The sequence below is a fragment of the Cetorhinus maximus genome, chromosome 11 (genome assembly GCF_964194155.1).
Source record: "Cetorhinus maximus chromosome 11, sCetMax3.hap1.1, whole genome shotgun sequence".
Lineage (NCBI taxonomy): Eukaryota > Metazoa > Chordata > Chondrichthyes > Lamniformes > Cetorhinidae > Cetorhinus > Cetorhinus maximus.
The window spans coordinates 1,985,404-2,012,804 of record NC_135889.1 but is presented as its reverse complement, the minus strand read 5'-3'; the positions used below and the strand labels follow the sequence as shown (position 1 = coordinate 2,012,804).

Genomic DNA, 27,401 nt, shown 5'->3' with positions numbered 1-27,401 from the left:
CCTAACCCAATTTTGAATCCACCTTATCAAATTACCCGATATCCTATGTGCATTTGCCTTCTTTATAAGTCTCCCATGTGGGACCTTGTCAAAGGCTTTGCTGAAATCTATATAAACTACATCAACTACGCTACCCTCACCTACACACCTGGTCACCTCCTCAAAAAATTCAATCAAATTTGTTAGGCATGACCTCCCTCTGACAAAGCCATGCTGACTATCCCTGATCAAACCTTGCCTCTCCAAGTGGAGATAGATTCTCTCCTTCAGAATTTTCTCCAATAGTTTCACTACCACTGACGTGAGACTCACTGGTCTGTAGTTCCCTGGCTTATCTCTACAACCCTTCTGAAATAGCGGAACCTCATTAGCTGTTCTCCAGTCCTCTGGCACCTCCCCTGTGGCCAGTGAGGAATTAAAAATTTGGGTCAGAGCCCCTGCGATCTCCTCCCTTGCCTCCCTCAGCAGTCTGGGACACAAATCATCCAGACCTGGAGATTTGTCCACTTTTAAACCTGCCGACACCTCCAATACCTTGTCACTCCCTATATCAATTTGCTCAAGAAACTCACAGTCTCTCTCCCCAAGGTCGATACCTTCATCCTTATTCTCTTGGGTGAAGACGAATGATAAGTATTTGTTCAACCCTCTACCAATGTCCTCTGGCTCCACCCATAGTTTGCCCCCTTGGTCCCTTATGGGCCCTACTCTTTCCCTGGTTATCCTCTTCCCATTGATATACTTATAGAATATCTTGGGATTTTCCCCACTTTTACCAGCCAGAGCTTTCTCATACCCCCTCTTTGCTCTGCTAATTGCTTTCTTAAGCTCCACCCTGCACTTTCTGTACTCCACTAATGCCTCTGCTGAGGTGATATATTTCCAAGTCAGGATGGTGTGTGGCTTGGAGGGGAACTTCCAGGTGGTGATGTTCCCGTCTATCTTCTGCCCTTGTCCTAGATTGTAGTGGTCGTGGGTTTGGAAGGAGCCTTGGTGAATTCCTGCAGTACATTTTGTAGATAGTACACACTGCTGCCACTGTGCATCAGTGATGGAGGGAGTTAATGTTTATGGATGTGGTGCCATTCAAGTGGGCTGCTTTGTCCTGGATGGTGTCAAGCTTCTTGAGTGTTGTGGGAGCTGCACTCATCCAGGCAATTGGGGAGTATTCCATCACATCCGTGACTTGTGCCTTGTCGATGGTGGACATGCTTTGGGGAGTCAGGAGATGAGTTATTCACCGCAGGATTCCTAGCCTCTGACCAGCTTTTATAGCCACAGTATTTATATGGCTAGTCCAGTTCAGTTTCTGGTCAATGGTAACCCCCAGGATGTTGATAGTGGGAGATTCAGTGTGGGTAATGCCATTGAATATCAAGGGGCGATGGTTAGATTCTCTCTTGTTGGAGATGGTCATTGCCTGACACTTGTGTGGTGTGAATGTTACTTGCCACTTGTCAGCCCAAGCCTGGATATTGTCCAGGTCTTGATGCATTTGGACATGGACTGCTTCAGTATCTGAGGAGTCACGAATGATGCTAAACATTGTGCAATCATCAGCGAACATCCCCACTTCTGATGTTATGATGGAAGGAAGGTCATTGACGAAGCAGCTGAAGATGGCTGGGCCTAGGACACTACACTGAGGAACTCCTGCAGTGATGTCTTGGAGCTGAGATAATTGACCTCCAACAACCACAACCATCTTCCTTTGTGCTAGGTATGACTCCAACCAGCGGAGAATTTTCCTCCTGATTCCCATTGACTCCAGTTTTGCTCGGGCTCCTTGATGCCACACTCGGTCAAATGCTGCCTTGCTGTCAAATGCAGTCACTCTCACCTCACCTCAGGAATTCAACTCTTTTGTCCATGTTTGTAATGAGGTCAGGAGCTGAGTGATCCTGGTGGAACCCAAACTGGGCGTCAGTGAGCAGGTTATTGCTCAGCAAGTGCTGCTTGATAGCAATGTTGATGACCCCTTCCATTACTTTACTGATGATGGAGAGTAGACTGATGGGGCAGTAATAGACTGGGTTGGATTTGTCCTGCTTTTTGTGTACAGGACATACCTGGGCAATTTTCCACATAGCCGGGTAGATGCCAGTGTTGTAGCTGTACTGGAACAGCTTGGCTAGGGGCACGGCAAGTTCTGGAACACAAGTACTATTGCCGGAATATTGTCAGGGCCCATAGCCTTTGCAGTACCCGGTGCCTTCAGCTGTTTCTTAATATCACGTGGAGTGAATTGAATTGGCTGAAGACTGGCATCTGTGATGCTGGGGGCCTCAGGAGGAGGCCGAGATGGATCATCCACTCGGCACTTCTGGTTGAAGATTGTTGCAAATGCTTCAGCCTTATCTTTTGCACTGATGTGCTGGGCCCCTCCATCATTGAGGATGGGGATATTTGTAGAACGTCCTCCTCCAGTGAGTTATTTAAATGTCCATCGCCATTCACGACTGGATGTGGCAGGACTGCAGAGCTTAGATCTGATCCGTTGGTCGTAGGATCGCTTAGTTCTGTCTATCACTCGCTCCTTACACTGTTTGACATGTAAGTAGTCCTGAGTTGTAGCTTCACCAGGTTGACACCTCATTTTTAGGTATGCCTGGTGCTGCTCCTGGCATGTCCTCCTACACCCTCCATCGAACCAGGGTTGATCCCCTGGCTTGATGGTAATGGTAGAGTGGGGGATATGCTGGGCCATGAGGTTACAGATTGTGTTTGAGTACAATTCTGCTGCTGATGGCCCACAGCACCTCATGGATGTCCAGTCAGATGCTAGATCTTCATCTCCACAATGACTGTGCGGTGGTCACTCCTACCGATACTGTCGTGGACAGCTGCATCTGCGGCAGACAGGTTGGTGAGGATGAGGTCAAGCATTACATGGGGATTGTCCTACAAGAATAAAGAAGTCTTGCTCCAGTTGTACAGGGTTTTGGTGAGAACATGTCTGGAATACTGTGCGCAGTTTTGATCTCCACATTTAAGAAAAGATATACCTGTGTTGGACGTGGTACAGGGAAGGTTCACTATATTGGTTCCTGGGATGAGAGGGCTGTGCCATGATGAGAGGCTGAGTAAATTGTGCTCATATTCTCTAGAGTTTATAAGAATCAGAGGGGATCTCATTGAAACCTACAAGATTCTGAAGGGGCTCGATAGGGTGGACGCTAGAGATTGTTTCCACTGGTCGGGAGTCCAGTCCCAGGATGAAGGTCCAATCATTTTGGACTGAGATTAGGAGAAATTTCTTCACTCAAAGGGTTGTGAATCTTTGGGAATCTCCACCTCAGAGGGTTGTGGATGGTCCATCATTGAATACGTTTAAGGCTGTAATAGACAGATATTTGGTCTCTCGGGGAATGAAAGGACATGGGGAGTGGGCAGGAAAATGGAGTTGAAGTCCAAGATCAGCCATAATCCTATTGAATGGCAGAGCAGGCTCAACAGGCCATGTGGTCTACTCCTGCTCCTATTTTTTATGTTCTTATTCATAATGAGGCCACCTAGCAACCAGGATGTCTGGCCATCTGTTCAGATTTTTTGTTGAAACAGTTACCAGGTGGCCACATTATGAGTGCTTGGCTGAGCTCTAAGATTCATTAAAGGATTCAGCCCAGTGGGGAATGTTTATAAAGCTGCTAGCTGTGTTTGATTGACAGATTTATGATCTTGAACGGCTTTCTTCAAAGGGAATTTTGAACGGCGGATAATTTACATGCATTAAAAAGCTTTCCAGTATTATTCTGAGTTCTGACCCGAATGGATGCTGGGTGAGTGAGCATGGAGGATGCATGGGGGACATGGAGTGGCAGGAAGGCAAGAAGGTACCATGGGAGATATAAGGAGGCATGGAGGGGAATTTTGAGTGGGGTTTGGTGAGAGGGGTAAGGAGTGAGGGTGATAGGCCGTAACAACACAGAATAGAATCGGGCTGATGTCCAGTAAATGGAAGTGGGCATTCTAAAGTCTTGGCATCCGCTTGACATATTGGCATCTAGGCCTGCCTCAGGAGGCAGCAGCCCCATCTCAAGCCTGTGCACAAGCATCAGAGACTGAGCAACTGCTGGGAATAGTGAGGAGAAGGGGGGGTGTCAGAAGAGAGTTGTTGGGCGTAAGAAACAGCAGATAAAGAGGGAACAGGATTCAGATCACTGTTGAGCTTGATATCAGGACAGGAATCGGAGCTGTAAGGTACTGTTGCTACAGACTGAAACATCCAGGATGAGAATCGTAGCTGTAAGGTACTGTTGCTGCAGACTGACACATCCAGTTACCAAACAGTGATCACTAAGTTTTCCTTTATTCCATTGCAGTCCATCACAAATAATTTACAAAGTTTCCAAAATAATTTGGAGCCTGGATCATATTGATTATGAAAGGGGGAAATTGACTCACATTGCACCTTACAAAACAAATTTCAACACCCAGTGATACTTTTGGACACAAAATTAACAACTGGTAATGAACAGAATGAAAGAAATGAAGGGAGTGAAGTGATTACCGTGATTGTGGTCATAGTTCCTCATTGTTCTGTAATGAGTGCGAATGCTTTGTGTGCACTGATGTATATAAACCTTGAATAGAAGCAGAGAGGAGGCAGAGAGAAGAACAGGATCCAAGTGTCCTTCACCCTGTCTATCCAGGCAAAATGAAAATCATCCTCTTCATGTTTGCTGCAGCCCAGATCCTCTCCTGTTCTGGTAATTATTGGAATGGGCTAAGGAATGGTTTCGTTGAGCAGTTTGTTGTTCTGATCATTGGGTGTTAACCCAAATGGCCAATTGGCAATAATAACCCTTGCAACTCTTTGCTTTTAAATTCAGGAATTCCATGTGCAAATTCTACATTTCCAATGATTGGGATGGTGATCAATGGTACAATTGCAAAAGTGAATGAAGAATTCACGATGAACAACCTCTTGGCTATTGTGAAGTGTGAAGTGACAAGGGTAAGTGGCACCAAGTCCAATTCATTCCCTTTTGCTTCTTGGCCATTAATGATTCATTCACATGAACATCTTTCATATAGTTTAAATGGATCTTTCTGCAAAATATCCTCCAACTATTAATTTGTAGCATTTCGGGTCAGTGTTGTTTGTAATGGAACAATGAGCTCTCTATACCCTGTTACAAACTAATGTTTGATTACATTTTCTGTCCACCTGAATTACTTCCTCTTGTCACTATTTTTTGGTCATTGCTTCAACATGAATGATTAACCTTGAAATTCCCTTTGTAAACATTATAATGGGATCTCCCTATGCAAACACCTGCTGACCTGCTGTGAGGCTGCAGTTTGACTCCAGGAGGTGGTAGGAACAGGCTGCGGTCACTAGACGCTGCTGAAGAGCAATTCTCAGTTTGTTCAAATCCAGCTCTCACCATCATCACAACCAAAATAAAATACTGCAGCTGCTGCAAAGCTGAAATAAAATAGAATTCTGCAAAAACTGCTGCTCAACATTGGTCCCAACGTGGGCAGCGATGAGGGGTCCTCTCTCCTCCCACCCCCAGTTCTTCCTCAGGCATGAGGGGACATCCTTCACCCTGTGACTGGACAAATAGGATAAGCTCAGAGGCTCCCCGATGTCACGCAATTTTAAGTGTTCGAAGAAAAGTGAAGCAGTTTCAGAGTCAAGTATCTTTGAGTGTTTATCTGCAAGTTATTTTTCAGTGTTTATTGGAAAATGGCACGTTATCTGTTCGAGGTTCTCTCACTCTGTGGCTGATGTGCTTCTTGACTGTGAATCTGAATCCACGTCCATCTATTGCAATGTTTCATCTCTCCCCTCACCATCACCTCTCTGCTATTGTTTCCCTGTCTCTGTCTCGAATGCTGTGTGTGTTTTGGCAGGTTAATATTTTAATGTTGTTTCCACCAAACACGTCCAGATGTGCCTCACCGCTGTCCATCCCCTGACAAGTGCTGCTGCATTGGCAGCTTTGCTTTCCTACAGTCCAACTCCCCCAGTTTCCTGATGTGATGGGGGTGGGGAGGCAGTTTAACTGGCTGAAAGCAGGAAGCCAGTGACAGGCTGGGGTTGTGGGGTGGCTGAGTTCCAACAGCCCACCTGGCTCTCCTTTTCTGACAGAGTGTGGGTGAGCAACCCAAGGCCGTCCAACAGAGGGGCTCATCCCGAGCGCCCCCCTACACCACAACACAATGGTGGTCTGGCTGCTTTCTGTATTTCTTCATGACGTGTTTAAACATGTTGCTGAAAGGCCCCTCCTGGTTGAAGTTCCCTCTCAGTTCCTGACCTTTTACTGTAGCTGCTGCTCCTCTCAAGCTGACAGGCTTGTCATTGGTCCCCTGAGCTCCGAGGGCCCCCTCGACATCCTTATTTGCACAGGAACCCTGGCTCCCTGCCAATTCAGACACTGCTTTAAATTCCAGTGAGGGAATGTTCCCCCACTCCGGGCGAGAGCCCCCCTGTGGCTGCTGCATTTAAAAACAGTCTGCCTCCTCTTCCCTGACCCCAGAGTCAGGATTTAGCCAGGATTGAAAGACATTTACACTTCTCATCTCCAGACTTGAAATCAAGTTCCTGCTTGTGCCTGATTGGAGCATCCAGCCCCATGGACTCCAGGGGGAAAATATTAAATTCATGTCAAAGGACAGAGTTTCTGTACGACACATGCTTAATTTTTTTACACTCATTCATTCCTGCGATGTGGGTGTCACTGGCTAGACCAGCATTTATTGCCCATCCCTAATTACCCTTGAGAAGGTGTTGGTGAGCTGCCTTCTTGAACCGCTGCAGCCCCTGTGGTGTAGGTACACCCACAGTGCTGTTTGGGAGGGAGTTCCAGGATTTTGACCCAATGACATTGAAGGAACGGTGATATATTTCCAAGTCAGGATGGTGAGTGACTTGGAGGGGAACTTCCAGGTGGTGGTGTTCGTGTCTATCTGCTGCCCTTGTCCTTCTAGATGGTATTGGTCATGGGTTTGGAACATGCTACCCAAGGAGCCTTGGTGAGTTCCTGCAGTGCATCCTGTAGATGGTACACACACTGCTGCTACTGAGGGTCGGTACTGGGGGGAGTGGATGTTGAAGTTGGTGGATGGAATACCAATTAAGTGGGCTGCTTTGTCCTGAATGGTTTTCAGCGTCTTGAGTGTTGTGGGAGTTAGACTCATCCAGGCAAGTGGAGAGTATCCCATCACATTCCTGCCTTGTGCCTTGTAGATGGTGGACAGGCTCTGGGGACTCAGGAGGTGAGTTACTCACCACAGGATTCCTAGCCTCTGACCTGCTCTTGTAGCCACAGTATTTATATGGCTAGTCCAGTTCAGTTTCTTGTAACCCCAGGTGGTGGAGGATTCAGGAATGGTAATGCCATTGAACATCAAGGAGAAGTTATTAGATTCCCTGATGTTAGTGCTCACCATTGCTGGTACTTGTGTATCATGAATAATATTGTCACTTTACAGTCCAAATCTGAATGTAGTCCACTTCTTGTTGAATGTGGTCTCAGGATGTTTCAGTACCTATGGAGTTGTGAATGGTACTTGTACTGAAAATGGCATTGTGCAATTTGTCCACTTAAGGCTACGATAGCCATGTAGCAACAAAGGGAATTGAGGAGGATAAAGGAATGCATGTTTTAAGAGCATGTGCAGCAGTTATGCTTTTTACTGAATTTTAATGTTGTTTCACGACGCAGACAAAGAGGCTGAAAATATGAATTCCTCCTTTCAGATTTGAGAAGGTTTTTGCCGAATTTCTGCAGACAGCTTTTTAAGTTTCAGATTTCGAGGCTGTAGCCTGTTAGATACACATTGAGGCACTCCAGGTCAGGGTTAGCAAGAGGAAGGCCTACACGGTGTACACAAACACTGATCTGGAAAAAATAACCATCCAATCAAAGAAAAAACTCAGACCATTACAGAGAAATTTTTCTTTGGAAGGATGTGATCCAGAATCCTTGATCAGGCGCTATCACTGTGTTGCAGGTCTAGATGGTGTTGTCTATACTCAATCTGCCACCTTTGATTCAGAGCGATCATCTGTATTCCCACATTCGCAAAAGTGGCTGTGACTTTTCAATGGCAGGTTTTACAATCAGAGATGACAAAAGGTGAAACAAAAACAGAAACAGAAATACCTGGAAAAACTCAGCAGGTCTGGCAGCATCGGCGGAGAGGAACACAGCTGATGTTTCGAGTCCTCATGACCCTTCAACAGAACTAAGTAAAAATAGGAAAGGGGTGAAATATAAGATGGTTTAAGTGGGGGGGACCAACTTATATTTCAACCCTTTCCTATTTTTAATTAGTTCTGTTGAAGGGTCATGAGGACTCGAAACATCAGCTGTGCTCCTCTCCACAGATGGTGCCAGACCTGCTGAGGTTTTCCAGGTATTTCTGTTTCTGTTTTTGTTTTGGATTTCCAGCATCCGCAGCTTTTATGACAAAAGGTAAAAAGACCTCACTGCTCCCTTATCGGGATAAAAAGGCTTCACTGCTCCCCTATCGGGATAAAAAGACCTCACTGCTCCCCTATCGGGATAAAAAGACCTCACTGCTCCCCTATCGGGATAAAAAGGCCTCACTGCTCCCCTATCGGGATAAAAAGACCTCACTGCTCCCCTATCGGGATAAAAAGACCTCACTGCTCCCCTATCGGGATAAAAAGGCCTCACTGCTCCACTATCGGGATAAAAAGGCCTCACTGATCCACTATCGGGATAAAAAGGCCTCACTGCTCCCCTATCGGGATAAAAAGGCCTCACTGCTCCACTATCGGGATAAAAAGACCTCACTGCTCCCCTATCGGGATAAAAAGACCTCACTGCTCCCCTATCGGGATAAAAAGGCCTCACTGCTCCCCTATCGGGATAAAAAGGCCTCACTGCTCCACTATTGGGATAAAAAGGCCTCACTGCTCCACTATTGGGATAAAAAGGCCTCACTGCTCCACTAGTGGGATAAAAAGGCCTCACTGCTCCACTATTGGGATAAAAAGGCCTCACTGCTCCCCTATCGGGATAAAACATTGGAAGATATTGCTGAGAAAATTACTCCGGAGCAAAATGGCTATGACTCAGCAAGAAATGCGCTAACAACCTATTTCACAACAAAAAGAGCAATATATGTCTAATGACGCACAAAGCAAAATGAGAAATTGACAATAGAGTAGACTCTGAGAGATTGCTGCTGCTGGTCAGGGAATCTCAAACACAGGGGCCACCGTCTCAGGATAAGGGGCCGATCATTTAGGACTGAGATGAGGAGAAATTACTTCACTCAAAGGCAGTGTGAATCTTTGCAATTCTCTACCCCACACAGCTGTGGACGCTCCATCATTGAATACATTTAACGTTTTTGGTGTCTCAGGGAATTAAGGGATGGGGAAGCGGGCGGGGAAATGGAGTTGAAGCCTATGATCAGCATTGATGGTATTGAACGATGGCGTAGACTTGATGGGCCGAGTGATCTACTGCAGCTCCTATTTTTTGTACGTTTTTGCGCTCTTGAATTGCTTGTGATTGAGGCTAGTAGCAAATGTGACTATGTTGAGGTTGAATATGTCGAATGGGAAATCAAAACACAAATAATTGTAGGTTGTCTCTCTAGTCAGCTACACCAAAAAACTCTTGAGAATGACAGAAAGCTGTCAGAGCTGCTGGAGTTAGCAAGATCACCTTCTCAAGGGCGACTAGGGACGGGCAATAAATGCTGGCACAGCCAGTGAAGCCCACATCCCATGAATGAGTAAAAAAAACTATCACTTTCAGAGTCCAGGCCCACTGAAGTTGAGGCAGCCAAACAACAGTAACTATCACACTTCAAGTTCAATGTTTGCCCACTCACTTAACCTGTCTATATCCCTTTGCCTCTCTACCTCCTCTTGGCAACTTACTTTCCTACCTATCTTGGTGTCATCGGCAAAGTTACCCACCATACATTCCACCCCTTCATCCAAGTTGTTGATCTAGATTGTAAATAGCTGAGGCTCCAGCACTGATCCCTGTAGCACTCCGCTAGTTACAGCTTGCCAACCTGGAAAAGACCCATTTATCCCAACTCTGCTTCCTGTTAGCCAACCAATCTTCTATCCATGCTAATATGTTGACTGCTTCACACTACATCCCACTAATAGGCTGTTCACCAGATCAAGCATCAGTTGTCAGCAAGTTGCACAATGACCTATTTTGAAGCAGAGAAAACTATTCAGTTGGAGGTGGATGTGAGGCAGGTTAGCTTAGGTGCAGATCTCACGCAGAAAGGTAAGACAGGTCGCCCAATCATTGCGATGACAAGTGAATTGTTAATGCCCATGAAGCAATATTATTCACAAACAGGGAGGGAAGCACTCTCAATCACATAGGGTATCTTACACTTTCATCTCTATCTTTATGGAAATGAGTTGGAATAATAACCCATCGTAGACCATCATTAAATTGCTCAGCAACCCACAGGGAAAACCATTCACTGGAATATTGTGTTCAATACCCAAACTTCAAAAGTATGAGCTTTATGTTGAGCATCAGACAGGCAAGTTCAGCCTAGTAGGCTACCTTTCACAACTTCCTTTGCCAAGTCAGTCCTACTTGTCATGAGGGAAAGGTTTGCCATATAACATCTTGACTATGTAAACCTAAATGTGGTGCAAAGGTTAATAAAACTAGCAGTCATCAAATTGAGAACGAAACAAGATGAGGCGTTGCAACTGTGTCTGGCGGCTATGGAATCACCAAATTGGAAAGTTGTGATGGAGAGAATGTGCCTACCAGGTAAAATTGTTTTCACACTGCAAGGTCTTCACAATGTTCAGAATTAGCTCACCATTACCATCCTATCGAGTCTCGTGCTCCACAACAACTGCATTGTCCTTCCACAAGCTTTGAGGGGACTTGTTGTTGACTGAGCACATAAAATCACCAGGGAATTTTCAACCCAAAACAATTCCACAGGGATAGGTGTGGTTCCCAGGAATTGACCACATCCTGCATCCCTTGGAAGGCCGATTGCAGAGGCCCTTATTCTGACTCCGACCTCACAGATGCCTCTTCCTCAGCAGTCCTCCGAGAGCTGGGGGGCTTGGCTGACCCTGCCTCCACCTCCTGCAGACACGTGCCCATATAGTGACTACCAGAGTGTGAGACCTTTCCTCAACTGGACCTAATACCCACCAAGGTGTGTGTATCTGGCTGGTGGAGGGCACAGGTTGTGACGCCTCTCTTGGTGCACTTTCTTCCTCGGCTAAATCCTCGCTCCTCTCCGGGGTTATCTGAGTGCTGGGCAGGGCTTCCTCACTTTCGAGCCTTGCCCTGTCCCTGCTGGCCCCAGGAAGTGAGAGAGGAGAGAGCGAGTGACTGCTGAAGCTGCCTGTCACATGGAGGAAGATGTGACCCTGAGCTTTCTGGTGACCTGCATAGATCCTTACTGGATGGAGGCTGCAGGCCAATCTCTCCATCTCCACGGGATCTGTCCTGATCCATCCCTGGATCCAGCTGGACTTGCCCACTCACTGAAGTCAGTGAGGCCTTTGAAATGAGCCAGCCCTCTCCCATCTTCTCCCTCTCTCTCCGACTGTGGCTTAACCTCTCCTGCACAAAGAGAGAAGGTGGGGTTGGGAGCAATGGGGTTACATCTTTTTTTCCCATGCTTCTGCTCTTACAAATAACCCGCTGGATTGTGTGCCACCTGATGAATGCACTGGAGGGTATTCAGAAGGGTTCTGGGGCAGCAGCCTCCAGAGTGGTGAGGCCATGCCGATAGAAGGGTAAGACTCACACGGGCCTGTCATGAGCAGTGTTCGCTGGCGCCCTCACCGCCTGACCTCCTTCCCCCACCCTACCCCCTCCCAGACAGCATCTGCGCTCCCTGTGTGGAAGGGTCAGGGGCCCAGAGTGACCTCTCTACCTGCAGAGTAGATGGGCTGCAGTTGGGCTTTGAGGCATCGACTGATTATGCTGCCGCTGAGGCCCATGTCCCCTGTACCATTCAGTGAGGTTAGTGAGTAGGATTCACTTACCCTGGCGGAGGGGAGGAGGCCATTCATCCTTTTCCAGCTCAGCAGGGCAGTCCTCTGCTGGAGGCCCTGGGCAGTGACATGCCCTGGAGACTTGCTCCCTTGCAGGGTTTGTCTCCCCGCTCAGCCTCCTCCTCCCATCCTGTGGGGGTCAAGGACGTCCCTCCTGGCCTCCACGTTGTCGAGCAAGGCACCCAGGGAGGCATCGCTGAATTTGGGTTGGGGGCTTCCCTGTCCTTGCCGGGCCATCTCCTCCCTGAATGCTGGGTAGGTTGCTGCCTGCGCACCTTTTCCATGTGCTGCCCAGGTACGATGGCAGGGCCCGCGCCATCCAGCCCACTCTGACACATGTTGCATCGGGAGACTCCCAACTGCACAGTTAATGAGGCCGGGGCTGTAAAATAGCACGCAAATTCCCAGCAGCCTCTGCAGCGGGAAAGACTCCGCATCTCACCCCCTCCAGCCACTGGACTAGGAAAATCCTGCCCAATGCTCCAGGTGAGGACATTGTCTTCATTTGCTAATTCTGCAAACTTTCGTTTTTTGCCTTATCATTTTTAAATTTAAATATTTCTAGCTGGCCAATTTCCAGTCTGTCTGACTCCAGTCCCAGTCGGTGTCCCCAGCCTGATCCCAGAGGCTGGACAATTCAGTTAGTAACAACTGCAGCTTTTATTTGATTCACACAACTTGGGGAAAGATGGATTTGCTCCTTTTATCTCACTGACATATTTTAGTGAAATCCGGTTTGGTTAAAAACCCGAGCCTTTTGTTTAATTAGTACCTTTTAGCAGAGTTGGATTTTACTTCTTCTTTTTATTTAATAAATGTGATGGGATTCCTGTTTGAATAAAATGAGGGGTTATTTAATCCATCAATAAATCAATGTGCAGATGAGGAGCCTCATCATCCAAACTTCTAGATTATTAATCCCAGAACGTCACCATTATGATTCCGCATCCCTGTAAAGTCCAGCACCAGGAAAGATCAACTCATGCTATTGGCCATGTGAATGTCTGAATATGTTAATAAATATCTGAATATGTTAATAAATCATCTATGAATCACTCTGTGCAATATGGAATTTACCCAAGTTAAATAATCACCACAACAATTCTGTACATGCTTCTACTAACTGATTGCAATGCAATAATATGAATTTGAATAGCACCTTTAAAATAATGAAATATCCCAAGACATTTCCCAAGTGCATAATAATGTCCTGGAAAATCTGAATATTTTTGTCTGACACCATTTCATTATTTATAAACGTGATGTGAAAAACTCTTCATTAACTGTGACTCTATTCCTTTGGTTAGGTTCAGGATTTCGGAGAAGGTCTATTCCGCGTCAACTTAACTGTTGATGTCCAGGAAACTGTGTGCAACAGAAGCTCTGGATTGGATCTGGCGAATTGTTCACTGATACCTATCCCGGACGCTGTAAGTATTCCAATGTTTGCAGGAAGTGCTTCAAGCTGCTTGAACTCCTGCCGGGGGGGTGGTCTCTGAGCTGAAGGACAGCTGGATTCACTGCAGGACATACGCTTGCTAACTGCTTCCTGGATCACAGGTTCCAGGAGGTGGTCACTCCACAGACAGACAGAGTTCAGAATAACAAGTGGGTAACTGCCCAGAGGGTAACAAGAGGTAGGCAGCCCAGGAATCCTTTGGGAGTGTGGGGCCCTCTCAAACTAATATTCAGCAGTGAATTGATGTGGGTGATGACATCTTGAAATGTGGTTCTGAGTCTGGCAGCATAAGCCAAAGAGTTGCACAGGGAAGTTAGAGTGACCTGTAGGAATGCATTAGTCATTGGAGATTCATTGGTCAGGGGGAAGGACAGGCAGTTCAGATATTGTTGATGTGGGACATAGTTGTCTCTCTAGTGATGCCATGGACTTGGCTCTTGATACTATCCTCTGAGGAACCATCTCACTCACCAGTATCCAAAATGGAAAAGCGGTTGGAGATTGTGATAGCCTCAGGCGCTTCCTGCACTACCTGCCTCTGAGATACTCTGGCGGTCACCCATTGCCTCTCTCCCTGTGTATTTCCTGCCTGTGTGCTATCCATGAAATGCTCAGCCTTGTGGATGCACCACAGTGGCTCCAGCCACCACTCAGGCTCCACAGCCTGGGGCTCAGGTTACTGAAGCTGGTGACACTGCCTGCAAGTGTAGTCATCGAGAGCACTTTGTGCCTGCATGACTTCCCACATCCCGCAGGATGCACATTCCAAATGGCCGGGCTGCACTGAGATATCTTATATTTTATATAAAGTGTTTTCTACAGTATTTACTCACTTATTTTAATTATTATCTTAATTCAGAATAATTCCTATGTACACTACAATTTACTGTGTTCATCTCAGTCTCCACCGCTTCTTGCATTCTTTTAACTCCTGCCTCTGCTCTCAGTCTCTCAGTGTCAAAGAACTGGATGTTTGAAAATATTACACCCTTGTTCAAAAACAGGGAGAAAGATAAACCTGGTATTTCCAGGTCAGTAAGTTGAACGGGGGAGGGTATGGAAGCTTTTAGAAACAGTAACCCAGGAGACCAGCAAGAGTCACTCGGACAAGTTATAAAGTAGCGCCAACATGGATTATTAAGGGTAAATTGTATTTGAGTTTTTTAATCAGCCAGCAGAAAGGGTGAATGAGAGCAATGCCTTTGATGATGTGTATATGGACCTTCAAAAGACATTTGCCAAACCATCACAGAATTGGCTTGTTAGCAAAATAGAAAGGCTTCAGTTAAAAGGGGGGCAATAGCATCAGAGGATTCTAAAAGAGGGAGCTGCAGACATCGTTGATACATGAGTTATAACCTTCCAAAAGGTCCTCGATTCCAGAACAGTTGCAGCAGAGTGGAAGTTAGCACATGTAACATTGGTATTTAAAAAAAGAGGGAGAGAGAAAACCACAAGCCAGTTTGTATCACATCAGTTATCAGAAAACTGTTGGTATCAATGATGAAGGAGATGTTAACAGTGCATTTGGAAAATCTTAATGTCGTCAGGCAGATTCAACATGGTTTTAGGAAAAGAACTCATGTTTGGCAAATTTATTAGAGATTTCTGAGGATATAGCTAGGAGGATATAACTAGGATATAACTAGGATATAATTAGGAGGATATAACTAGGATATGACTAGGATATAACTAGGATAAAGCAGAGTCAGTTGCTGTTGTACACTTATTGATTGGCAATAATATACTAGCACAGAGAGGGGATTGGTTAATGGACAGAAAGCAGAGAGCAGGAATAAAATGGACATTTAAAAATGGTAGGCTGTAACTAGTGGAGTGTCACAAAGATCAGTGCTCGGGTGTCAACTATTTAAAATCCGTATTAATAACTCCGCCTTCAGTACTCCTCCATGAGGTGTCAGCTGTGGCTCAGTTCATAGCACCCTCGCCTTTGAATCAGAGGGTTGTGGGTTCATGTCCCACTCCCGGAAACCAAGAACTGTGATTGTACTTGAAAGAGTTGCAATCTGTGACTGTTGATAACTCGAAAGAGTTTCAGTACTCCTCCATGTTAAACAGCACTTGGAGGAAGCACTGAGGGTGACAAGGATGCAGAATGTACACTGGGTGGGTGACTTCACTGTCCATCACCAAGAGTGACTCGGTAGCACCACTACTGACTGAGCTGGCCAAGTCCTGAAGGACATAGCTGCTAGACTGGGTCTGCGGCAGGTGGTGAGGGAACCAACAAGAGGGGGAAACATACTTGACCTCATCCTCACCAACCTGCCTGTCACAGATACATCTGTCCATGACAGTATCGGTTGGGGAACCATCGCAAAGTGGAGATGAAGTCCCATCTTCACATTGAGGTTATCCTCCATCGTGTTGTGTGGCAGTACCACCGTGCTAAATGGGATAGATTTCAAACAGATCTAGCAACTCAAGACTGGGCAACCATGAGGCGCTGTGGGCCATCAGCAGCAGCAGAATTGTACACAACCCGTATCTGTAACCTCATAGCCTGACATATCCTCCAATCTACCATCAAACGAAGGGATCACCTTGTTCAATGAAGAGTGCAGGAGGGCATGCCAGGAGCAGCACCAGGCATACCGAAAAATGAGGTGTCAACCTGGTGAAGCTATAACACAGGATTGCTTGCATGCCAAACAGCATAGGCAGCAAGTGATAGACAGAGCTAAGCGATCCCACAACCTACAGATCAGATCTATGCTCTGCAGTCCTGCCACATCCAGTCGTGAATGGTGGTGGATAATTAAACAACTCACTGGAGGAGGAGGCACCACAAATATCCCCATCCTCAATGATGGAGGAGCCCAGCACATCAGTGCAAAAGATAAGGCTGAAGCATTTACAGCAATCTTCAGCCAGAAGTGCCGAGTGGATGATCCATCTCAGCCTCCTCCGTAGGTCCCCAGCATCACAGATGCCAGTCTTCAGCCAATTCGATTCACTCCACGTGATATCAAGAAACGGCTGAAGGCACTGGATACTGCAAAGGCTATGGGCCCTGACAATATTCCGGCAATAGTGCTGAAGACTTGTGCTCCAGAACTTGCCGTGCCCCTAGCCAAGCTGTTCCAGTACAGCTACAACACTGGCATCTACCCGGCTATGTGGAAAATTGCCCAGGTACGTCCTGGACACAAAAAGCAGGACAGATCCAACCCGGCAATTACTGCCCCATCAGTCTACTCTCCATCATCAGTGAAGTAATGGATGGGGTCAGCAACAGTGTTATCAAGCAGCACTTGCTTAGTGATAACCTGATCACTCATGCTAACTTTGGGTTTCAAAAGGGTCACTCAGCTCCTGACCTCATTACAACCTTGGTTCAAACATGGACAAAACACCTGAACTCCTGAGGTGAGATCAGAGTGACTGCCCTTGACATCAAGGCAGCATTTGACCGAGTGTGGTATCAAGGAGCCCTAGCAAAACTGGAGTCAATGGGAATCAGGGGGAAAACTCTTCGCTGGTTGGAGTCATACCTAGCACAAAGGAAGATGGTTGTGGATGTTGGAGGTCAGTCCTCTCAGCTCCAGGACATCACTGCAGGAGTTCCTCAGGGTAGTGTCCTCGGCCCAACCATCTTCAGCTGCTTCATCAATGACATTCCTTCCATCTTAAGGTCAGAAGTGGGGATGGTCGTTGATGATTGTACAATGTTCAGCACCATTCACAACTCCTCAGGTACTGAAGCAGTCCATGTCCAAATGCAGCAAGACCTGGACAATATCCAGGCTTGGGCTGACAAGTGGCAAGTAATATTCGCGCCACACAAGTGTCAGGCAATGAAAATCTCCAACAAGAGACAATCCATCTCACTTTGACATTCAATGCCATTACCATTCCTGAATCCTCCACCACCTGGGGGTTACCGTTGACCAGAAACTGAACTGGACTAGCCATATAAATACTGTGACTACAAGAGCAGGTCAGAGGCTGGGAATCCTGTGACAAGTAACTCACTCGTAACTCCCCAAAGCCTGTCCACCATCTACAAGGCACAAGTCAGGAGTGTGATGGAATACTCCACACTTGCCTGGCTGATTGCAGCTCCCACAACACTCAAGAAGCTTGACACCATCCAGGACAAAGCAGCCCCGCTTGATTGGCACCACATCCACAAACATTCACTCCCTCCACCACCGATGCACAGTAGCAGCAGTGTGTACCATCTACAAGATACACTGCAGAAACTCACCAAGGCTCCTTCGACAGCACCTTCCAAACCCACGACCACAACCATCTAGAAGGACAAGAGCACCAGATAGTTGGGAACACCACCACCTGGAAGTTCCCCTCTAAGCCACTCACCATCCTGACTTGGAAATATATCGGCTGTTCCTTCACTGTCGCAGGGTCAAAATCCTGGAACTCCCTCCCTAACAGCACTGTGGGTGTACCTACACCACATGGACTGCAGCGGTTCAAGAAGGCAGCTCAGCACCACCTTCCCGAGGGCAATTAGTAATGGGCAATGAATGATGGAATCACAGAATGGTCAGAGCACAGAAGGAGGCTATTTGGCCCATTGTTTCTCCCAATTCCAGTGATGCTCACATCCCATAAACAAATTTTTAAAACATTTTAAGCAAGTACAGAGTCAGGGAAAGTGTAACGGACATGAAAGACAAAAAGGAAAGGTCTGTGATAGGCTGCAAAGCAGAAGAGATGACATGGAAAAAAGGATGATGGTGCAAGACAAAAGGAGAGAGTGAGACAAGAAGGAAAACCTGTGCCGGGAGGAGGCTAAAGAGGAAAAAGCAGAATCACCACCAGCAGCTTCTGGGGCATCAGTGGCAAGAATCTGAAATTGCTGATGAGTTTAGAAGGCTGTAAAATTCCTGATCGATTGATGGGTTGCCCTTCCTCAAGCTACACTGAACTTCCCGGGCACAGTATAGGAGGCCGAGTAGAGGGAAGTTAGAGTGGGAGTGAAGAACGCTATTAACATGACAACTCACCAGAAACTCAAGGTCACACTTGCAGCAAGTAGCAAACAGGTTGTCTGCTACTTTCACCATTAATTTTAACCTTATTCAACATGTTAAAAAGCCCAACTGCTTGACAAGAGGCTTGGGAGACAGTAATCCAAAAAGAGGCTGTTCATTGTTTCATTTGCTTAGGGAATTATTGATCTAAAAGTAAAGCCGTGAGAAGTGGGCTGAATCCATCAAACTGAAAACAATTTCACCCTGTAAACGATTCTGTAATTTTATCTGTGAACTCAGGTTAAACAGCGCCCCAGGGGCAGAATGTACTTTTAACATTAACACCTCCTGCACCCTATCAATGAATGACTCATTTGGGACAAGTTTACATTTTCCATCCAGTGGTTATAAATACTGGAAACCTGGTGCGACACCCAACAGAGGAACCTCAAGAGTGACAATCTGCTCTGTGAATGGTGAATGGCTGTGAGTGACTGATTATCACACCCACCATTAAAGGCTTTCGAGCAGAACGGCTGCTGGGAATATAACTGTTCCATCAATTCCATAGCACAGAGTTAAATATTAAAGCATTCTCTGACAGAAGGTTCAGAAAGTGACAATCATTTACAGGAGAGGAAACAGACCCGGTGATGCGACACTCAGGGGAGGTGTACACAGACTGTGGTGTGATAGTCGGGCTGATGGGGGGATAGTGGAGGAGGTTACAGTGCACCAAAGGCACCTTTGTGTAAACGTTGAAAATATCTTGCTAAAGAGCTTCAGGATCTGTCTCCAGCCCTGCTCTCTCAGTGATCTCACTTTTCTGATCCAGTCAGATCAGTTCAGTGATCATTTCCAATAAGGAGACAGCTCTTTAATTTTTTACACTCTCCCTTCCACTGTTTTAACAATGCTGGATATCAGGATGTAACAGCATTCCTGATGCCCAGTGTTGTTCACAATGGGAAAATGCCAGGCGACAGAGTCTACAATCTGTCTCTGGGCAGTCCTGCCATCGCTCCCAATGAAAATTCCTGCAGCTGACAGTGAAGTTGAAGGAACTAAAAGGAATAACACTGATTCAGTCTCCCACAGCTTGGAAGCTCTCCCTCAGTGTAAAACGATCACAATATCACATTAATATGGAATGCAACATTTACCCTGATGAGTAAACAATATCCTGTATTAATAAAACCCCTTGATGTTTACATTATCCCGGCACTCAGGCGTGTTACCATTAGTTCAATATTCCACTGCTGATGCTCACTCACTATTACAAAATTCACTGTGATTTGGAGCAGTGTTACTGAATTATAATCTCACCTTGTATATCTGTAGAAAACTGCTACTTGCATCAGCCTCGTCACAGTCAATCGCGCTGTGGGTGTCATCAGTGTCATATTGCAATGCACAAACACAACCTTCACAACCTCAACACCGATTCCAACAACAATGTCGAGTCCAACAACAACAACAACAACTCCAACAACAACTCCAACAACAACAACAACTCCAACAACAATATCAACGATTCCGACAACAACTCCAACAACAACAACAACTCCAACAACAACTCCAACAACAACAACTCCAGCAACAACTCCAACAACAACAACTCCAACAACAACAACAACTCCAACAACAACTCCATCAACAACAACTCCAACAACAACAACTCCAACAACAACTCCAGCAACAACAACTCCAACAACAACTCCAACAACAACTCCAACAACAACTCCAACAACTCCAACAACAACAACTCCAACAACAACAACTCCAACAACAACTCCAACAACAACATCAACAACTCCAACAACAACATCAGCAACTCCAACAACAACATCAGCATCAACCAAACCGTCATCATCATCAGGAACCACTGAATCATCAGAGAAATGCCGTAGAAAGGTAAATCACAGATTTTTTTCAAATTCATTGTTAAAGGAAAGAGCAGTTTAATTACAGCTGACTTTCAGCTCAGAACATTGTGGAAATTGCTTATGTGTTGCTTTATGTTATTAAATTGTCATGATCTTTCGTGCTGATTTTGTGAAAACTCTGCTGAAACTATCCACTGAAGAACTGAAGAATTCAGAGCAGGGGTAGGTCATACAGCCCCTTACTGCTGCTCTGCAAAAATCTATTGAACTTACCCTTGAATATACTCATGGACAGATCATTCCCAGCTCTCTGTGGTAGACAATTCCAAAGGTTGTCAACCCTCTGAATAAAATGTTCCTCCTCTCAGTCCTAAATGGCCCAACCCCTTAGTTTCTAGATTCTCCACCCAGACAAAGCTACATTTGAAGAATTTTATATGACTCAACGATGTTACCTCTTACTCTTCTCAACTCCAGAGAATATCAGCCCATTGTGCTCAATCTCTTGGATGCCTCCCAGGAGTCAATCTAGCGAACGATCCTTTGGTGCACTCCCCTAGGCAGCATATCCTTCCCTAGGTAAGAGACTAAAACTGTACACAGTACTCCAGGTGTGGTCACACCAAAGCCCTGTACAATTGCTGCAAGATTTTCTTCCTCGTGTGTTCCAACCATCTTACAATAAAGGCAACATACCATTTGCCTTCCTAATTGCTCACTCTTCCTGTATGTTAACTTCCTGTAATTCATTTACAACCCACTCAATGCGAATATTTTCTAGCCTCTTGCATTTTAGAAAATATCCCCCTTTCCATCCCTCTATCCAAAGTGAATCATTTCACACCAGCTTGCCCACAAAACAGCTCTGCCCCCATGCTAATAGAAGCCCACTCAAATTTCCTGAATTTGCACCCGTTCTGAATGGTCTGTAAATTTAAGCTTAACATTTAATGCACAACATTATCCAAGTTTATATTTTGATCTCTTTTTAGGGTGATTGTTTAAACTCTTTTTTTCAAAGCCATTGCGCTGACACCTGCAATGCATTCATCATTAAAAAACTTCATTACATTTTTTTGAAACATGCTTCACCAAATGTGTGGAAACTATAGTTGATAGCCTCAACCTTTAATTTGATTCATTAATTCATTGTTAAAGAAGGAGATAAAGTGAGAATGTAGCATCATTTCAGCACATTCCTGGAACTCTGTTATCCTGAGTATCCACTTGTTTGTTGCTGCATTTTATATTTTGGCATTTGTGAATAATATGATCATAGAATCAAAACCTAACTCGCCAACAGGAGGAATGGTATGAATTTTGCCTAAACTTGGTGATTACTTCATTTCAGAAATTCCTCACCAAACAGAAATCATGAAACAGGAGAGTGGAACTCTCTAGGTTCCTGCTTTCTAGTACAGCTGGGGGTGCTGTAGGTGGCTGGTAGACAATTATTAGTGAGCTAGCCTGCTGATTTCCTGCCGGAAATGCCAATTATGGACAGATTACTGTCGGCAGTGATGCACCCATGATTTTGCCAGTAGCTGCTCACTGCATACGAATGGCCCAGACAGCAACGAGAGGCTTGGGAAACCTCAGCACCATTTCTGAGAGAGAGACGCAGGATAGATTCTTATATAAGACTGCAGGGTAAGACAATAATCAGATCATTGATGATCACTTGGCATCTTCCCAAACCCAATGACTGTGGCTGGTTAAACCCACAATGCACACAGGCCCTTTGAGCAAATATTGTAAGTAGCTTGCTCATTGTGAGGTCCAGCAAATAGCAGATGAGGATAAATGAGCAATTGATCTGGTTTTGGTGGCGTCATTGACCGGGAGAGCTCTCTGCTCCTCTTCAGACAACATCATGGGATCATGAGCAGACAGTTGCCGCTTGACATCTCATCTAAAGATTTACACCGCTGACCATGCAGCAACCCCTTAGTGCTGCACTCAGACTGGATTACATACTGTGGTCCTGCAGTGGGGATTGACCCTATGATTATTTGTCTTTAAGGAATGAGCTAAATGACTGAGCTAAGATGGCACTGTGCTATCCAAGGCAGATTTAAACATGTCTATGTGGGACAGGGCACTGAGGCCTAAAACTGGGTGACTGACAGCTTTGAGTGCAACTAAGACTGATTGGTTAATCAAGGCAGATATTTGCTTCTAGAAATATCTCTATTAAGAGTGAAGCTATAAATGATATAATTTAATTTAGAAACACGGCAGAGGAGGAAGCTATTGGTGTTGCAGGAAGAAACATGGTTCAAGAAGAAGAAGGTGTAGGTGGATGTGTCGCTGGGGCAGGGGGAGATGTAACAGACATCACAACAGGCACAACAGATACAACAGATACAACAGGCACAACAGATACAACAGATACAACAGGCACAACAGATACAACCATGGACTAGTAGATGGCTATCAACCTGTAGGAAGAACCAATCCACAAGGCAAAAGGAACTGGAGAGAGTGAAATACAAACTTTGTAAGTATCACCAGAAATTATTTGTTACTTTTTTATTTTTATTTCATCTCAGGAGTCACTGGATCACTGAAAATTACAATTGGCCTGTGTTGGTATTTATCCCCATGTGAACTGTATCCTAATCCCGTGTGCCTGCCCAGTTTCTGTATCCATCTCCCTTTCATTCAGCCTCCTATTTAACCTCATTACCTATCTTTAAATGTTGACATGGTCTGTTGCAGTGATTTAGTTTACGGTAATAAGATGGGGTTGATTTTTCTGTATGATTCTGATCTTGTATATTTCTATATGGTCACCTCCCAGATGCCACTTATCAAAGCAGAAACGCCCAAAGTCTTTCTTCGTAACCCAGCTCTCTAACACTTGGGATCAGTCGCTCTTTCTGAACTGCCTCCAAGATTTGAATGTCTCCCTTGTGCCTCAGTGACTAGAACGGGACACAATATTCCAAGTGTGGTCTATCCAGAGAACAATACGACTTAATCATCACTTCCTCTGACTGGCATTCCCTTTTTATCATTCATTTATGGGATGTGGGCATCGTTGGCAAGGCTAGAAGTAAATGCCCATCCCTAATTGCCCTTGAGAAGGTGGTGGTGAGCTGCCTACTTGAACCGTTGCAGTCCCTGTGGTGTAGGTACACCCACAGTGCTGTTAGGGAGGGAGTTCCAGGATTTTGACCCATTGACAGTGAAGGAACGGCGATATATTTCCAAGCCAGGATGGTGAGTGGCTTGGAGGGGAACTTCCAGATGGTGGTGTTCCTCTCTAACTGCTGCCCTTGTCCTTCTGGATGGTAGAGGTCGTGGGTTTGGAAGGTGCTGTTGAACGAGCCTTGGTAAGTTTCTGCAGTGCATCTTGTCGATGGTACACACACTGCTGCTACTGTGTGTCGGTGGTGGAGGGAGTGAATGTTTGTGGATGGGGTGCCAATCAAGGAGGGTTGCTGTGTCCTGGACGGTGTTGAGCTTCTTGAGTGTTGTGGGAGCTGCTTTCATCCAGGCAAGTGGAGAGTATTCCATCACACTCCTGACTTGAACCTTGTAGATAGTGGACAGGCTTTCGGGAGTCCGTAGGTGAGTTACTTGCTGCAGGATTCCAAGCCTCTGGCCTGCTCTTGTAGCCACAGTGTTTAAATGGCTAGTCCAGTTCAGTTTCTGGTCAATGGTAACCCCAGGATGTTGGTAGTGGGGGATTCAGTGATGGTAATGCCATTGGAGATGGGTAGGCTCTCTCTTGTTGGAAATGGTCATTGACTGACGCTTGTGCTGTGTGAAAGTTACTTTCCAGTTATCAGTCTCAGGCTGAACATTGTCCAGCTCTTGCTGCATGTGGGCAGGGACTGCTGACTATCCGAGGTGTTGCAAATTGAAATGAATATTACAATTATCAGTAGTTTCATGGTCACCATTTTTGAGTTTCGATTTTCAATCCCAGATTTATTTAATGAAGTGAGTTTTATTTCCCTTGCAGTCCTGGGAGGACTTGAACTCATGAATCTAGATCATTGTTCCAGATGCCATGATTACTGGTCGAGTAACAAAACCAGTGCGCTCCCTGTTTCGCCTAGATCTTTCAGTATTCCATTTGGTTTTTGATCATTGCCCATGTTCAAGATTCTCCCCTGCATGGGGACACTGTTCTGCCTCAGTTGGTGGCTCTCTCACCTGTAAGTCAGAAAGTTGTAGGTTCTAATCCCCTCCAGGGCTTGAATGTTAAAACCTAGGCTGACATTCCAGCACTGTGCTGTTGGACAGACAGTGTTTCAATGAGAAGTTAAGCGGTGGCTTCGTTTGCCCTCGCAGGTGAATGTAAAAGATCCCAGTGGACAATTCTGAAAAAGAGCAGGGGAGTTCTCAGCACTGTCTCGGCCAATATTTATCCCTCAATCAACATCAGGAAAAACAGAGGCCAGGATTTTCCAGTCCTGTCCAGCAGCAGGGACAGAAAATCCCAGCCAGGTTCTCTGGCTGTTATCATATTGCCCTTCATGGGAGCTTGCTGTGCACAAACTGACTGTTCCTCACGTTACAACAGGGACTACTCTTCAAAAGAGCTTAATTAGCCTTAAAGAGCTCTAGGAAGCCCTGTGATCATAAAAGGAGCTACATAAATGAAAATTGTTCTTTCACATTTGGTATCAGTGGGAAATTTTGCAATGTTTGAAATCCTTTATATTGACAACAGGGAACAAAGAATTCCACTGGTCAATAATCCCCAGAGAGCTATTGCAGCTTATAGTAAGTTGATATCCTTGAGTGTGTAAGCTATCAGAATCATTTGAGTCTAATGAAGTGTATCAATTTTTGGTTATGTTGAAGGATTTGGTAAATATTTCTTTCTGATGATTAAATTAGTCCTCCCAATTTCTGTTCTTCCTATTCATTCCAGCAGCTGTGTGTGAGCTGAATTAAAACAAGATAAGTGTGAGCTGATGCATTTGGGCAGGGCATACAAGGCACGGGAATGCACAGTGAATGGTAGGACCCTGGGAAGTACCGAGGATCAAAGAGATCTGGGTGTGCATGTCCACCGGTCCCTTAATTTAGCAGGACAGGTAGATAAGGTGGTTAAGAAGGCATATGGGATACTTGCCTTTATTAGCTGAGGCATAGAATATAAGAGCAGGGAGGTTATGCTGGAACTGTATAAAACACTGGTTAGGCCACAGCTAGAGTATTGTGTGCAGTTCTGGAATCCGCATTATAGGAAGGATGTGATTGCACTAGAGAGAGTGCAGAGGAGATTTACCAGGATGTTGCCTGGGCTGGAGAGTTTTAGTTATGAGGAGAGATTGGATGGGGTTATTTTCCCTGGAGCTGTGGGGATTGAGGGGAAACATGATTGAGGTGTATAAAATTATGAGGGGCATAGATAGGGTAGACTGGAAGGAACTTTTCCCCTCGGTGGAGGGATCAATAACCAGGGAGCATAGATTTAAGGTAAGGGGCAGGAGGTTTAGAGGGGATATGTGGAAGAATTTTCTGACCTAGAGGGTGGTGGGAATCTGGAACTCACTGCCTGAAAGGGTGGTAGAGGCAGAAACCCTCATAACATTTAAGGAGTATATGGATGTGCACTTGCAATGCCATGGCATACAAGGCTATGTGTCTAGTGCTGGAAAATAGGATTAGAATAGTTAGGCACTTGTTTGACCAGTGCAGACTCAATGGGCTGAAGGGCCTTTTTCTGTGCTGTAGACCTCTATGACTCTATGACTATGACCCTATCCTATGTATTGTGTTTGCTTATAACAGACAAACAAACGATACTCCCAGGATTAAACATTAACTCAATGCTGTCACCATAAATGTCCCAGGAGAAACACATCCTTCCCAACATCAGCCCCATTTTACACGCGTCCACCACAAACTCACTTTTCTTTTACTGAGAAGAGATTTTTCACCTCATTCACTAACTGAAAATATTTGCCAAGAACCTCCTTGAAAAATTATTAACCAATTTTCAGCTGAAACTATTAGGAATTCTCATTCAGTGAATTTTGCTGATTTATTACAGATTTCAAAAGAAAACTGAAGAGAGAACAGAGACATCAGGACAGAGGGAGGAGATAAACAGGAAGGAAATTCCACCTGGATTAAACTGATAACTTTAAAACATTGTTTCACATTTAATTATAAGTAATTTACTGTTTAAATGTTAGTCGGTTACACTGTAGCTTATTATACTGGTGTTCATGATATTCTCACTGCTCAGTAATGTGTCAATTAACTAAATCATATGATATATTCCATACAATATGTCACTGTGAAGCTGAATAATAAACAGAATATTGAATTTTTCTGCAACTGGGTCTCTTTCAGTTCAACAACACAGAAACAACTCACACACATCGGAATGGATTTTCCCTTTCGAGACAGGAATCATGAATCAGGCCATTTCCCAACATCCTGTTCCCGAGCTCTAAAATTCAGGGATCTCATGCAGGATTTTGATCTCCAGGAGTTGGGCAGGGCTGGAGCCAGGAATGCCACCCTCAGAAACAGACCCAAGACAACAGCAACGTCGTGCAGGCCAGCATGTTGGAAGGCCGCTTTGACTTGCTGGAGCATTGTCCCCATCCTCTACATGGTTTTAGGCCACTTAGCCCTGAACCCTCAGCCCCTCACCCCCCCCCCCACCCACCCCCATGCCCCCTCCTTCTTCCCTTATATCCTCTGTGTTCCATCTATGTCCCCTCATATCCCCATGCCTCTTCCATGCTCCTTAATATCACCATGCCCCTGCCATGCTCCCTCATATTCCCTCCATACCCCTGTGCCCCCTCTACACCCATACACTTTCCATACCCCTTTTGTTATCTAACCATACCCCATCCATATACTTGCCTTGCCCTATGTCCCTTCCTTGTCCCCCATGGATCCTCGATACCCACTCTCCAGGTATCCACTATGGCCATAACCAATGAGCCATATAACAACAGTGGTAAGTCTTTGAAATGCTCCTGAAACTGACACAATAAGCAAAGAGGCAGTGAGAATCTGATTTGAAAGAAACTTCTCAATCTGCAACATCATAAAAGTGTTGATCCACTATAGAATGGTATCATACTACCATATTATCAATGAATAAA

General features: G+C 45.4%; 1 protein-coding gene across 1 annotated transcript; it reads left to right on the top strand.

Annotated features, from left to right (window-relative positions):
- Window positions 1-4,642: 4,642 nt before the first annotated feature.
- On the top strand, window positions 4,643-26,544 carry LOC144686329 (uncharacterized). Its single transcript, XM_078551409.1, has 8 exons — window positions 4,643-4,709; window positions 4,827-4,957; window positions 13,309-13,431; window positions 19,763-20,058; window positions 20,200-20,230; window positions 20,273-20,335; window positions 22,538-22,807; window positions 26,327-26,544. Exons 1-7 carry the CDS (start codon window positions 4,658-4,660, stop codon window positions 22,793-22,795), a joined length of 954 nt encoding a protein of 317 aa, XP_078407535.1. The 5' UTR covers window positions 4,643-4,657; the 3' UTR covers window positions 22,796-22,807; window positions 26,327-26,544.
- Window positions 26,545-27,401: the final 857 nt, after the last annotated feature.

Coding starts and splice junctions, on each gene's coding strand:
- LOC144686329 (XM_078551409.1), top strand. CDS start 4,658: ATGAAAATCATCCTCTTCATGTTTGCTGCAGCCCAGATCCTCTCCTGT. Junction 4,958..13,308: donor TGAAGTGTGAAGTGACAAGG/GTAAGTGGCACC, acceptor TCCTTTGGTTAG/GTTCAGGATTTCGGAGAAGG. Junction 20,231..20,272: donor CAACTCCAACAACAACATCA/ACAACTCCAACA, acceptor ACAACAACATCA/GCATCAACCAAACCGTCATC.